Raw genomic sequence first — 14,236 nt, forward strand, 5'->3', positions numbered from 1 at the left:
AAGCGGAAATCCCGAGGGAAATGTGAAGCGGTGGATCGATACCCACGCCGGTACGAGGTCATAACCATCACCTTGTATGTGGTCACATCTCACGGCACACCGCATCGTTCGCTCTGAAATCCTTCCATTACCTGTCGATAGGCTAACGGTTATGCTTTTCCGCCAGAAAAGTACCTTGGTGGTCTGTCTGGCGACAAAGCTGAACACGGAGATATTGGCTGGACTTAGCCGGTTACCGTGCGGGACCCGGGCTCGGACTGAATAATATGAAGAGAGGAGACATGTATTAGCTGGTAGTCTCCAATTTATTGACGGGGGAAGATTTAGTTTCTGTCCACGTCGTTACAGGTGCTTATGACAGCGGGGACTCTCCATGACGGCGTAGAAGCGTGCCGAAATTAGGCCCCGGCCCATTGCTTTGGCGACCTCGTCTACTGACAGAAGAGGACGCATCAGAGGTAGTAGAAGAAGAAGTTGGATGCGAGTGAGAGAAAGAGAGAGAAGGGACAGGGAATGAATACCGCATAAATGTCTGGGGAATGGAGAGTCGTTCTGTCGGCAAGGTCATGACTTGGCCGAGGTGGGGGGCTCTCTCTGGCTAGTAGCCCGGCCTTTTGATCGTTTCCCCGCCTCTCTAACCCCTTAGCCTTCCATTCCAGCCTTGGCTTTCGTGTTGGAATAGCATCCATGGATTTCGTCAGCTCTATGGATACCCTCGCAGAAGACCTTGACACAACCAAGTGCCATGAGGCCTCGGTTCCAACTCGTCTTTGCTGAGGGGATATGATAAGTTCGAGTCGCGGATTCTCCTTCACCGTCTGATTGACCAGTTTGATGGCGTCTGGCTTGTGTTTCCTCACTCTTTCTATTAGTGGAAGAGCCAAGGACAAGAACAGAGTTCGCATGTTCCGGCCGGCGATCGCAAGAAGTCTATAAGGTTTTGTCCCTCTGGTATAGGCTCCGTGACGCGGGCTCCGTTAGCGAACCATATATGGGCACAAGTCCGCTCTTCCCAGCCCAACGATCTCTCTGAGATCTCTCCTCATTTCACGACCACCGATTGCGGGGGTTGTGTGTAGACTCGAAGTTCAAAGTGAATGCATTTCAGGCAAGACCAAACGCTGACCAACAGCGTCAGTTGGTGCTCTTCGATCAAGCAGTATCAGGCCCAAGGCATTACATAATCTCCTCTCAGAAAATCTAAGGTCCAGATCAGATACGTCCCCAAATACATTAGGCTTGTGATCTGGCTTATCGTGGCGGGAAGTAGCTTTGCATCAGTCGAAAAGGCGCGTCAAGAAGCTGCCAGCACAGCCTGAGGACGCAGAGCTTCTACTCTCTAGTTAGGGCATATAGCCGTGAAGTATACGTGTGGTCGTGGCCGTGTACGTAATAAGACCGTGCTATCGTAGGACAAGACTGAAACTAGACCATTTCCATGACTTGAGAGGTATGCTTGGATGAGACGGAGCTGTGGGAGGATGATTCGCAATCAGGATTGGGGCTGCCGGAGAGGCATATTCAATCGGAAGACGGACAGCAGCAGACAAGAGAGTGAGGGGATGGCCCTCATCAAGGAGCAGAGACAAGTATGCCAGGCGTCATGCTTGTCCCTTCATTGTACCAGCAGCTAAAGGAGTTACACCGTAGGGGCAGCACTAAGGATGCTTCCAATCCTGCTGAAAGAGAGACGCCAGGCTACGTATTGGATAGCAAAATAAAGTGTTATGGATGCGAGAACCAGAGTCACCAAGACGCAGACCAGTGCTTGACTAGGGCTATTCAGACCCCAAGATAGGTGACACAAGCTCGTCACGAGTCAACGAAGGGCTATCCAGATTATTTGCTAGTCCAGTCAGGAAACGCAATGTGGCTAATGTGTAACCATTCATGGCAAAGATCCTTTCAAGGGTCCTCGCCGGCTGGCGATGACAATCGATCAGGCACTGTTGTCTCTGACCATCTATATCAACCCTCCAATGCTGTTTGCCTTCACTAAGAGGGACAGATTGCTGATATGGCAAGCCGTTCTGTCCTCAGCTGCAGCCAAGCAAAGAGAGGCTCTCTCATTTTCTCTTTTGCGTTGGGTCTGGCATCTGGCTGATACAGCTGTCAAGCATGCCTTCATGTGTGTCCTGGCTCCGTCAAAAAGGGCTGTTGTTTTGAGGCCTCTGGCTGCGGGGTACAGCGCCAACGTACTTGAGCGAGACATGGATGATGCGAGCTGCACATTCATCAGAAGAGGAACAGCAACGTCTCTGGAGATAGAGAATGAAGGAGATCTCGAGCGAGCGAGGTTGGAAAAACAGAAGCAATACACAAAACCAGATCCAAGCCTCAGTCTCTGTTCACTTCGTATAAGCATGGCAATCCCAAGCGCCAACAGAACCATGGGTCATTCAGGTACGGAGCCGGTTGCACAGATGCCCCGCTTCTGCCCCATTAGGTACGGTTTATCGAAGCCATATCTCCCTGCATGACTCCATCAGATCCATCCCTACTTAAGTTACTGACAGTGCACTAATTTCAACAACAACCATCTGCTTTGTTCACAGCTCAGTGGCAATCGTAGTGTAGCGGTTATCATCCCAGCCTTCCACTTAAGAGATCAGCTGGGGACTCGGGTTCGACTCCCGGCGATTGCATACTCTTTTGCTTCTGCATCCAAGCTATGTCACACACTCCGGTATCTGAGAAACAATTTCTTTTTCCTCCCTAGATGCACCACAATTAGTTACGGCCCTCACTATGATTATCTACACTTCTGCTTCCTGACGAATTGTGTGGCGCCTTGATTCAGTGTTGACATATTCGAAGCCAAAGTCCTGGCATAAGGCGAGCTGGCAGTTTGCGAGGCGCGTGTGCACACTTGTGCACCGCTTATGCTCGATTAGTCATAACTCTGCCAATTGGCCCCTACTATGCTAGCTTGGGCTTTTGGCCTGGACTTCGGTGCAGCAACATGGAATACTCCAAGATGCAGCTCTCTCTTCATGACCGAGCATGCAAGGGCACGATGTAATGTGATGTCATGGCGGGAACCACAGACAAATTCTCACAGCGCAAACAGATACTTCAAGCACGCAGGAGAGCCACAGCCGTTTCCTCCTCGGTACGCCATTTTCTAGCAGAGGCAACTCATGTTCGCCTCGCACTTCTTCTTTGCCTAAAATTGCCATAGATGCAAAGCGGTGCAATACGAAGTAGGACCCGGCCGTCACAGCCTCTCGCATCCGAGTGTTAAGAGGAGCAACATGTCATTCGTTTACGATCTAGTTTCACGGACGAACAAACACGCCTGCGATCACATCCTCTGCCCAGACCCGACTAAGCAGTTCCTTGCAAATCAAGACGGCCACACACAGTTACGGTCCTCAGGTGCGGTTCTTTTTCCGTGCCGCCTCAAGCAGCGACTGTGCTTGGAAGTGTAAGTGCAAGCCCAAGTGCGCTTATGACCCTCTTGCTTTCACCGTCGTCGATCGGCGCGTACGTGCGCCCAAGCCGATCTAACGGCTGCCTTGCTCTACATGCAGCTACGGAGCGAAGCGGGCAACCTGATAGGATCTCACCGTCATCTACTTCGAGTCAAACTGAACTACCTTTCTCTCCCGAACAACCCTCTCTTCTCGAGGAGCAAAGCAAACCATCTCTCACACCAAACAATCAGCCAAATGATGACCTCACGGTACTCAATTAGTTGCAACAGCAAATCTAAATCGATTGACAGCCACTGGCTGTAAACCGTTGACCTGCAACCCGAACACGAGACCACCGGCTCCTCGCCAACTACATCCAATGTTTTCTGCATTCACTACACCCCGCATGACTCTCTCTCCCTGCTGTTTAAATTTTTTTTTACATAGTATACACATTGCTTTGCGCCCACCACATCGAAAAAGCTTATGCCTTAACTTTCTCCTACAGTCTCCTACTGCGGACTAACGGTCGACGGTAGTAGGCCCTTCATCTCATCTCCATCCCTTCCAGAAACAATGTTTCGTAGCCTCTCTCATACACCCCTCGTCTCGAAAACGCATCGTCGTTTTCTGACGGGTGTCCGGTAAGATTTCTTTAGCCCAGGTGCCCATCGGGGTAATGATCCGATTAAAAAGATCCGGACCCTATCAAGACCACGGTACCCGCCAAGGCCAAACCAAGCTGCTACTGCGTAGGACGGTGTCGAGGGCGGCGTTTCTACCACATCTGCGCCTCGCCGACACACTGACGCTGCGGCCTTGGCTTTTGATCCTGCTGGCTGGGTCAGCAGCTGTGCTCCTCGCTGCAGACGCAGGACATGCAGCATTCTGCCGCTGTTGGTCGCCATGTGCAGCCCGGCAGCCCACAGCTTGCAGGCTGACTGACATATCAGCCGTGACGTCTTTAGTGTTCGATGTCCAAGTGTTTCCTCTTCTTTTTCGTCGCCCAATATTTGCCAAGACTCCAAGTCATGTTTCCCAGAAAGACGACTCAGAAACGCATCAGAGCGCCTGAGTCGGTGGCAGCGTTCGCGAACTGACCCCGGGGCGCTGCAGAGGCCCGTTCTCTCACAAAATAGCTGTGGGATGTCCCGATTGACACCTCCGGACCCCACCCCGGATTGGGTAGGTCTTTCTCGCCAGGTTTCCCAATATGGCAGTCCGGCTGAGGCAGTTGAGTCCGAATTAATGCGCAACTTGACATTGGAGGTGGCAGCCATAGGGCTCATTTCTACCTGACAGCAGACAACCGCCCAGACATACTACCTGGAAACTGTGCCTTCCCTTGCCTCCTTTGGTACGGAGGGTTCACTTGTAGAGGGGCGGCCATGTGGTCCCGGACTGCCATGCTCTCGACATGGTCCACGCGTCGACCCATCCTATCCTGGCTTCGATCAAGTCTTGCGTTTATCGCCGTCCCTGCAGAGCAACCTCAGGTTGTAAGGACCTAGCCACCTGCGCGATGGCAAGCAGTTTCAGGATCAGCCCTGGGGAGCCTCTTTTTGGCAAGCTCAGCTGAACTGACACGCCGCTGAGCAGGTGTGCCGTAGTAGAGATATAATGTCCCAAGACCTCTTCCATCGTTTCCAAGGTTCGGGCGACTTCAGCACAATCTCAATCCGAAGACGCTCCTCTAGTACCCGTTCTTTACACATCAGCCAACCGTAGCAATGGCACCTGCCATGGCAATTTCGACTTACACGACCAGCTCTAGGCCCCCTTTTCCTCTGCAGCTCTCTCCGAGGGCTCTGAGGTCGCCCATGGCCTTTGGACAGTCCGAAATCCTGTCCCCACGGGCCATGGCCAAGCAGGAGAAGGACCTCTGTCTCCCGGCACAAGAGTCGATATACACTCACAAGTCCGACCAAGACTTTTGGAACTCCCGTTGCGCCGAGACCCTCGACGGTCTGATGCGGGCCGCCGGCTCCTACACACCGGCCCAACGGGCCGCACACCTCCAGCTTCTCTCCGAGATCATTGTCCCCGCCATGGGCCCCCATCCGTCCACTGCCCCCACAAAACCCTTGCTGACCGCCGACGGCTCGCCCTTTGAGCCCTCCTGGAACATCACCGACTCGGGCTCTTCGTCCATCCGCTTCTCCTTTGAGCCCATGGGCCGCCATGGCGGCTCGGCATCGGACCCCTTTGCGCAAAGGATCATTCCTGCCATTCTCCCTGCTCTGCGTATGGTCTCGTACAGGGCCGATACCCGGTGGTTCGAGCAGTTCATGTCCGCCCTGTTCCTGACGGAATCGGAGACAAGGGTCGCGCTCGCCAAGCTTCCCAAGAACACCCGCGCACCGACTTCGTTCCTGGCGTTCGACCTCGACGGGGCCAAGGTCGTCTTCAAGGCATACTTCTTCCCCATCCTCAAGCACATCGCCACGGGCGAGTCGGCAGAAAGCATCACATTCAACGCCATCCGCTCCCTGTCCCCGGGCGGCGCCGACCTCACCCCGTCCGCCAACGCCACCGAGGAGTACTTCAAGAACGCACCCTTCACCATTCCCGTCGAGATGATTGCCTTGGACTGCATAGACCCGGCCGCGGGCGCCCGCGCCAAGCTCTACGCCCGCACGCGGTCCAACGCCTTCAACGTCGTGCGCGACGTCATGACGCTCGGCGGCCAGATCAACGACCGGACAACGCTCGAGGGCCTGGAGGTCCTCCGCAGCATCTGGCACCTGCTGCACAACGAGGCGGAGCCCTACGGCGACGAATTTGACAAGCAGCCCAAGCTGGTGAGCACGCTCCACAAGGGCATCTGCTACGGCTTCGAGCTCAAGCCCGGTGCTCAGTGGCCCGAGGTCAAGGCCTACGTGCCGCTGTGGCAATACGCCAACAACGACGCCACCATCTCGTCGAACCTGGCCAAGGCCTTCCGCTCGAGGGGCTGGCCTGTTGCCGAGAAGTATGAGGACGCGATGCACCGTAGTTTGTAAGTCTCGTCGCCTCCCCCTTTTTGGAGTGAATCCGGAACTGACTGTGCATGCCGCTAGCCCCCGTTCTGACCTGACAAAGACCGCGGGGACGCACTCGTACGTCTCCTTCGCCTTCAGCAAGGACAAGGGCGCCTACTTGACAATCTACTACTCCCTCCGGCCCCAGGACTCGCTGATGGCCTTCTGAGGAACTGGGGGAGGGGGGACAAGCGCGCCGGCGTATTCTGGCATTTTCCGAGCATCTGGCGTTTCCGTTTTCGAATAGGCGGTGCTTACCCTCTATCAAGAGGGCGTGATATCCTTTAGAGCCGCACCTTTCCGTCAGCGTCTGCCGTTCCAAGATCAAACTAGCTGGGTGGACGTAATCCAAGCAGGGAGGGAACTGCGGTAGTCGAGATAGAGATTAGTAAACTTGTTCAGGACCGAAATAATCAAAAAAAATTCAAAATTTGCACCAAGCTCGGCCGCCGTCGACCTGTCATTCGGGACGTCGGACCAGAAAGAAAAAAAAAGACGAAGGATCGCGTGGGAGGTTAAGCATGAATCCTCTGGCAGCGCGGGCTCCAACCGGGGCGGACGTCGTCCCATCTCCCCCTCCCCCTCCCCCTCCCGACATGATCGTACGCGGCCGAACCGGCGGCGTTGACGTAGCGGTCACAAGGGCGGCCCCTCGGCTCCCTTTCGATGCTCGTATGGGCCATACGCAAGAGGGAGTACACAAGACCGAGAAAACCACCACCGGAACCCAACCCAACCCCCGGGAAACGGGACGACTCGCAGCCCGGCTCGGCATCCTACAGTCTCCCGCGCCCCCACATCACACAACCCATACACTTCGCATTCCGTTGAGAGTTTCTCAAGAAGGGCAGAGAGCAAGACTGGAACCGCGCCTCCTCGTCATCCGGCCACTCGGCCGGCGGGGGACATCGACGGGGGCCATCCCGCGGCGGCTCGCGTCTCCCCGATGCCCCCTCCCCCGATTTGACAGACGGATGGGCCCCACGGTTCCTGCACCTGGTAGATCGCGGCACTAGCGAATCGGATTCTCCGGCGTGCAAGGAGAGGTGGGCTGGGGGACCGGCATCGCCGGAAGTGAACAGTAAACAAATGGCCCGGAGAGATGTTCGCCGCGTGGTCTCTTGTCTTGTCCGCTTCCCCCATCGCGCATCGATCGGGGTCAACAGTTCCCGCCCGCGGCGGCGAACGATGATTCTCTGAAGGTATGCACAGCACCAGCACACACGGTATAAGCCGTGGCCACATCACAGTACATCGCGAGCCATCGTACAGCATTGATTCGCTAAGAGTCTTCAATTCAAGGAATGTGGGTATTTGGAGCCTATGGGTACAATTTCCGAATCCCGATGCTGCGGTTCTTGTGTGTTTTGTCTCTGTGCCGTCTTGATAGCAAAGTGGTCCTTTTTTTTTGTGGATGGAATGAGAGTGTAGTGCGTTGCTTGTTCGTTCAAGGACATTGTCCAACACACGTTTCGTCCCGTCTCCAACCGTAGCATAGCAAGACGTCTCAGTGTAATGTGTCGACGAGCGGTAAAGAAGAAAAAAAGTAAATCCCTCCTGATTTGCCAATTCCGTTCCCGTAGATAAATATGAAAACGCCGCTTCTTTATGAGTTGTGTAGTTTCCTCTCTTGTCCAATCTTGGTGTGTTTTAATATGTTGCATTTTTGGGTTTCTCAGTGTTGTTTAGTACCTAGGCAGAGGCAAAGCAAAGTAAAGCAAGAAAACAGAGTCAAAGGAAAAGTGGTATCATCAGTTCGGTCTCACACTTGGGTGATTGTTTTGTAGTTGCATTTTTTCAAATCGGGAGCTGCTCCTTTAGACCTGAGCGGTCTCGGTCTTGGGGCCTCCTCAACGTCGTCCTTGTAAGGAGGAAGGTCCTCGGTCTCGGCCATAAGCTCCGACTTCTCCTCGATAGCACCGGCCTCGCGGTGGGCAGACTTGCGCGCACGGCGGCGGCAGTGACGGCGGGCGAAGGGGGGCTGGCGGCGGACGAAGACGCGCCAGAGGCAGACGACGAAGGTGCCAACCATCATGCCAATGCTGACAGGCCATGTTAGTGGAGCTCGGCACGGGAAAAGGAGAAGGGTCACGCGACCCCGGGAAAACCAGGGGAGTGAAACACTTACATGCTAACACTGACGCCAGCAACGATGCCGATGAGGACGGGAAGGAGAATATGCGAGGCGATGTTCTTGGCCAGCTGACCCCAGGTGTGGTGGTGGTGTCTAACCTGACCATTGTGGTGGCCGTGACGGTGCTGTCCGCGCATGCCTCCGTGGTTCTTGCGGCCACCGCAGTGCTTCATACGGTGCATCTTGCTCAGGATGGCGGCGCGCCATTTGCAGTAGAAGGTGGTGCAGTCCTCGGCGGGCGCCTCGACGTGCTCCTCCTCGTGGTGGGACGGGACGGAGGTCTCAGTCTGCTCGACGTTGGCGATCATGAGATTGCCGGCGGGGGACTTGATCAGCTTGACGTTGACGTTGGGGACATCGCTGACGAAGCTGTTTCCAACCTCGATGATCTGGAGGTCAACCTCGACGAGCTCGAGCTGCTGCTCGGTGTCCTTGGCCACGGGGCGGACACCTAGGCTGTAGCCCAGTTGAGGAGTGTTGGGGTCGGTCTTGCGAGGGTGCTTCGTGGCGGCCTCGGTGAAGTCGGGGATCTGAGGGGCGCGGAGGGCCTTGTACCACGAGGCGGGCTTGGGGTAGAGCTCAAAATCGTTGACAAGGAGGTGGTCGACGCCAGAAGCGTCGGTGTCGATGGAGAAGGTCAGCTCGAGATGGTTGTCGATGTTGGTCATTGTGTGATAGCGGCCATCGGGGTGACGCATCGTCAGGGGGCATCCGGGGCAGTCGACCTTGACGCGGTGGCTCGCGAGGCCCATCTCAGAGGAGGGCTGCTCAAAAGGGAGAGTCTTGACAATGTCGCTGTCGGCTTCGGAGATTTCGGGAACAACGATGAAGGCTTGCGTGGCCGTAATCGCCAGGCCGGCGGCGGCGAGTGATTTCAGCATCATCTTGTCGACGGTCTGGTAATCAGTCTCGTAAATGATTCGATGCGGGGTGACTCGATTGTCTCGATAGGGGTCTCTTTTCTGAAGATGAAGTTGCTTCTTGGGTTTTGAAGATGGAATCGGGGATGGTCGTTGGGAAAAGGGAAGGTTTAGTTACGAGGTCGGAGTGGGAGGAGAACAAGAGGTGCAATGACATGAGTGCCGAGTACGTACGTGTGTCAATGGGTGGAGCAGAAAGGGGACCAGCCAGAGTAAGGCACTGCTAGCGCATCCCTACGCAGGGCAGTTACGCAGTTGAGCAGCGCCTTACGGGCCTTTACCCAGTAAAAAGATGGAGACCAGGTGCTGCAAGTGGCGTTAGCCTGTTGGAGGCGATGGGACTTGGGCCACTTGGGACACGCTAGGGACAGACGGGACAGACGGGACACAGGGCAGACAGGTGACTGGCCTGTCCACATCAGCGCCCTTTTGGCGGGCGATTACCTATACAGACTTGTTGCGAGTGACCTGTCCGGAACCTGCGGAGAGAGGGATGGGGAAACTTTGCTTACGGTACCGAGAAGAAAGACATTGATGCCTTAGGCTTCGAAGGGATTTGCCGCACATCTTCCAGGCCGATTATGTCATACTGCCTCTTCTCACCTCTTACTGGCGGCCCCTGCCTCGCTGAAGCGCAGAAGCACCGCGAAGGCAAGTCGAAGGTGGAAATCGATCGGTCTCCCGCATTCCTCCTCACCTCAGCTCAGGCTCAGGTTCCCACCTGTTGCCTCTTCATCCACTCACCTTCGCTCTCGCTCGTCGTCTCCACTTGCCCCCCTTGCTCTTCCACTTTCCGCCCTCTCCGGTCCGGGCCACTTTCGAGCGTCAACGGGCTGGACGGCAACCTCCCAAGACACGCACTCGCTCTAATACTCGTATCAAGGCGTCGCATAGCATGGCATGAGCGTTTACGCGCAAAAACACAACCGCCCAAGTCCCGCACGCCTGAGCCGCCTCTTCTGACTCCTCTGGCTTTCTTCTTCTTGCTTCTACCGTGCAGCTGGTGATCTAGCCCTCCCCGAATAGGCTCGGTGGATGTGTCAGGGCATCAATGCTCAGCGCCCAACGCTCGCTCCCTTGCACAACCTTCGTTGTGCTTGCTCCCTTTTCTGACAGCCTAGCACAAGCATTTTCAGCTCGGAGGCTATGACGTTGATGGCGTCTACGGTTTGTGCTCGAGTCCACTTACCGCGATCGCTTGGTACCGGGGGGGGGGGGGGCAAAGACAAACCCCAAAAAGCAAACATGGCAGCCATTGATCGAAATGCATGCACGAATGGATGGGTGGCTAGGCGATTTGAGTCGAAGGACTGATAGTGTTATCTGGGCCACTGCTGGGCAAGCTGGGCTGCTGCTTCATCGCCCGGCGAGCGACGGCCCGGGCAAGGGGTTCTGCCTGGCCTGAAACCTAGTCGCCGTGTCATCATGATACAAAAGTCACCAAAGCCCACCCCGAATGCCTCTCCTCCCGCCCCAGACTCGATCCCAGGGCTGTGTAGTCCCAGAAAGGTGGACTTTGTTCGAGATGGGAATCCTCGGGTCCCGTCTCCCGCCATAGTCCACCGGCAAGGTCTAGAACCTTCGCCGTCGTGACATCCGTACACACAATGGACCGCCAGACCGTGTGCCGGATCCCGTGCACTCAGTGAAGGCCGGGTGAGGTCACGAGGGCCTCACGTTGTCTTTCCGAGAGGTGTCGGTTCTGCATGGCAGGTTCCCTACTATGCAATTGCCAGCAGCGTGAGGAATAGTTTGGCTGAAATATGCAGGCTGGGATGAAGCAGTGACCCTCAAAAGCAAATCCCCTCTCCAAGGACCACCTCGCGATGCATTTCAGCTACTCCAAGCTGCGCAACCCTCGATTTGACATACCGTCTAGGTACCAGTGCCCCAGGCGGCTCGGTCAGTCAACCTTGAAAGTAACGCTTTGTGGGACTCTGCGTGCACATGTGCATTCTCAGTGTTGACTTCTGGCCCTTCCTCGGCCTCCCCTTCTGCCGTTGCTCTTCCGAGCCCGACTCTTGAGGTGATGCTAACATGATATGGGTTTCTCGACATTGGAGCGCACAACGTCAGTTCTGGCGCCTTTTGTGTTGATTGCCACATGAATGCTCTCGAGACTATGTTGTGATCGAAAAGGTCTTGTAACACTTTAATAATTAACCATAATGAACCTGACGAAATCCAGGCAGCCAAACATCACGTCTCCCGCACTCAACAGGACTTGATATTAGACCCTGCCAACAGCGCTCCCAGCCTTACGAGGGTGGTCTGTTTGACATGGCCCAAGTGGTATGGGTGTAAGTAGTGGTACGGGAGCCACAATCCGTCCCACAGCGGACGGGATCTTCTTCCCTAGCAAAGAAGTGAAAAGGTTCTCGTCTCGACCTCATCTTGAACACGGGACGAGTGTTATGCATGGGCGCAAGCCTGATGAGGCCGGAGCAGACGGGCTTAAGGTGATAACTCTTTCTGGCTTATAGCAAAAGCCAAGACGTCCAGATTCTGAGCACTAGAATGTCCCACAGACCTGACAGTTGGAGTGACTGGACTGTCCGTGATGCCCAGCTCGCCCCCAACTCGACACCACCAACGCAAAGACCGTCACCGGAATCGCACTTACGTCCATTAAGGCCGCTACGAGCGCCGCGGCCGTGGTTGGCGGTGAGGCTTCTGCCTAGACAGACCACCATGGCAAAACGCAAGAGCCCGAGGGTATCTGTATGGATGTGCTTCCCCTCTCCTCGTGGCTTGATGCTCGTATTGGGAGCGGAAACGAGACGCATTTGGCATCGGAATATCAGATAGCCGACACCGGAAAGGCGTTGTGAGGCGCACGTAAACTTGGACGGACAGAAATCACATCCAGGATTATCGAAGCATGGGATTGTGATACTAGATTCGGACTCTTACGGCCTGTTTCTGGAACTGTAATACTTCCCAAGCTGACAACATCAAGGAGGGGAACAGGCACAGAAAAGACGGCATATTTGTAGACAGATCCGAGATGAAGCTCCGAAAAGAAGCAAACTGCTCAGGGGCCGCATGATGAGGATACGCGGGCGAAACATGTCCTCTGAATGCCATCGCGTAATACGGAGGATGGCTACACAGGACACTGGAATACATTGAACGGCATGACCAGAATACCTGGATATCAAAAGGCGTTTGCTGACTGTCGAGGCGTCGCAAAACGGTCCATGTCGTCCCATTTGGCAAAGACATTGAAATCTCCACAGATTTCATCGACGTATAACTAGGGATTCAGTGTGAGATGCACCCGGTCGCCACCCGAACTTGACGAACACGTCGGCATGTTCACGTCCAGCTTGAACCCTCGACGGCGAACGAGTTATTCTTGGTCGTATAGTAACCATGTCTTAAGACCCACGCAAAAAAAGCACCCGGTATAGGACGAAATCTTCCGAGTAAAATACATTGGGGTCTCCCGCGCGCCAAGGAACAGAACTTCGAGTTGCCGGATGTGTCAGGCTATTTGACGAGCATGAATTATCAGATATTGCAAGTATTATTAGCGGGCAAAGCGATGCCGTCATATTCATTTCCCCGAAAAAAGCTGTCAGATGACATGCGCGAGCACAAGCACGAGCCCCAGGCGACTGTCCTGTCGATTTAGAGGCCCACTCGGCCGGTTGAGTTCCTGTGCATCATCTTCCAGATGATGCCTCGGCGTGATCGACACTTCGTCGGAATGTTCGCTGAGGTTGGGAATGATGTTGGGGTGCCGTTGTACGGAGAGCCTTGATTGTCCACTCCTGCAAATTTTGAAAAAAAAAATATTCACGTTGCTATCTCTTCACCTGCACAACAGTGCAATACGATATGAGTGTGGAATCAGCAAACAAATCGAGTTTCCTCCGCGTCTCTAATTACCCAAGAAAAGGAAGAGCCTGTCACTACGGTCTCGCACACGTTAATGGTCGGCATATGCGGGGAGCGAACATTTTCGGGATCCACGTGTCGCGTCGCGGATTGATGGCAGGCTGTCCACCGTGATGTCGAGCCTCAAGGTTTGTAAAAGATACCTCCACCCGGGAGGCTAGTCGGTGGTGTGGGGCCGGATGGTTTGACGTTGATAACCGACCACGGGAACTAGCGTGGTGCCACTAAGAGACAGGCACATGAATTAAGTACCAGTGGGTAGGCCGAACTCGAATCAGAGTATTGCAGCGCCACGCGTGGGAGGCTTGCCAAGACACCACAGTTCGTCCCTGACCGCTTCCTCAGAGACAAACAACGTGCGGGCGGCGTATATGAACAATCGGAAATGAGGTCGAAATCAGAGAACGGATCAATTGGCTTACCGGCCGCGAATTCCTCCCACAGAGGATGGTTTACCGGACCCCGTCGGCATATTGTTTCGTTTCGTCCCAATGTCCCACGTGTGAAGGAGTACGGCATTCCAACTCGTGCGGAGATACGGGCAGTGGAAGTGCTCATTGAGTTCAGTGAGTCGTGTTTCCAAATTAAAACCTCTTCAGATGGCTGCCTCAGTAGGAGGTGTGAGGTCAAGCCGCGAGGGAAAGACATGGCTGGACAATGCCGTGCCTGAAGTTCCTCAACACACATTTCTACAATCCTGTGCCTGAATGTTGTGCCACAGCTCGTGCCGGAGATCGGATGAGCATATGGCAGCAGTGCTCTGCTGGCTGTTGGTCTTCATCAGTCATGTACCTTGATACTGTGTATGGTGGCCTGGCAGGATCGAGGATGGAAGCGCCGCCG

The 14,236-nt window shown here is 54.8% G+C and overlaps 2 protein-coding genes and 1 non-coding gene across 3 annotated transcripts; 2 read left to right on the forward strand and 1 right to left on the reverse strand.

The window, feature by feature from the left end:
- Positions 1-2,562: 2,562 nt before the first annotated feature.
- On the forward strand, positions 2,563-2,645 carry ColSpa_tRNA_068. Its single transcript is given in 2 exon segments — positions 2,563-2,599; positions 2,611-2,645. It is a non-coding gene; the product is annotated as a tRNA-Gly (tRNA).
- A 2,501-nt stretch (positions 2,646-5,146) lies between these two features.
- Positions 5,147-6,605, forward strand: ColSpa_02570 (indole prenyltransferase tdiB; the record flags this gene model as incomplete). The annotated part of the gene is made up of 2 exons (XM_049268782.1): positions 5,147-6,414; positions 6,476-6,605. The coding sequence occupies 2 exons, from the start codon at positions 5,147-5,149 to the stop codon at positions 6,603-6,605; spliced, it is 1,398 nt and encodes a 465-aa protein (XP_049124739.1).
- A 1,593-nt stretch (positions 6,606-8,198) lies between these two features.
- On the reverse strand, positions 8,199-9,454 carry ColSpa_02571 (uncharacterized protein; the record flags this gene model as incomplete). Its single annotated transcript, XM_049268783.1, has 2 exons — positions 8,199-8,478; positions 8,565-9,454. The coding sequence occupies 2 exons, from the start codon at positions 9,452-9,454 to the stop codon at positions 8,199-8,201; spliced, it is 1,170 nt and encodes a 389-aa protein (XP_049124740.1).
- Positions 9,455-14,236: the final 4,782 nt, after the last annotated feature.

The sequence above is a fragment of the Colletotrichum spaethianum genome (assembly GCF_022836535.1).
Source record: "Colletotrichum spaethianum MAFF 239500 DNA, contig05, whole genome shotgun sequence".
Classification (NCBI taxonomy): domain Eukaryota; kingdom Fungi; phylum Ascomycota; class Sordariomycetes; order Glomerellales; family Glomerellaceae; genus Colletotrichum; species Colletotrichum spaethianum.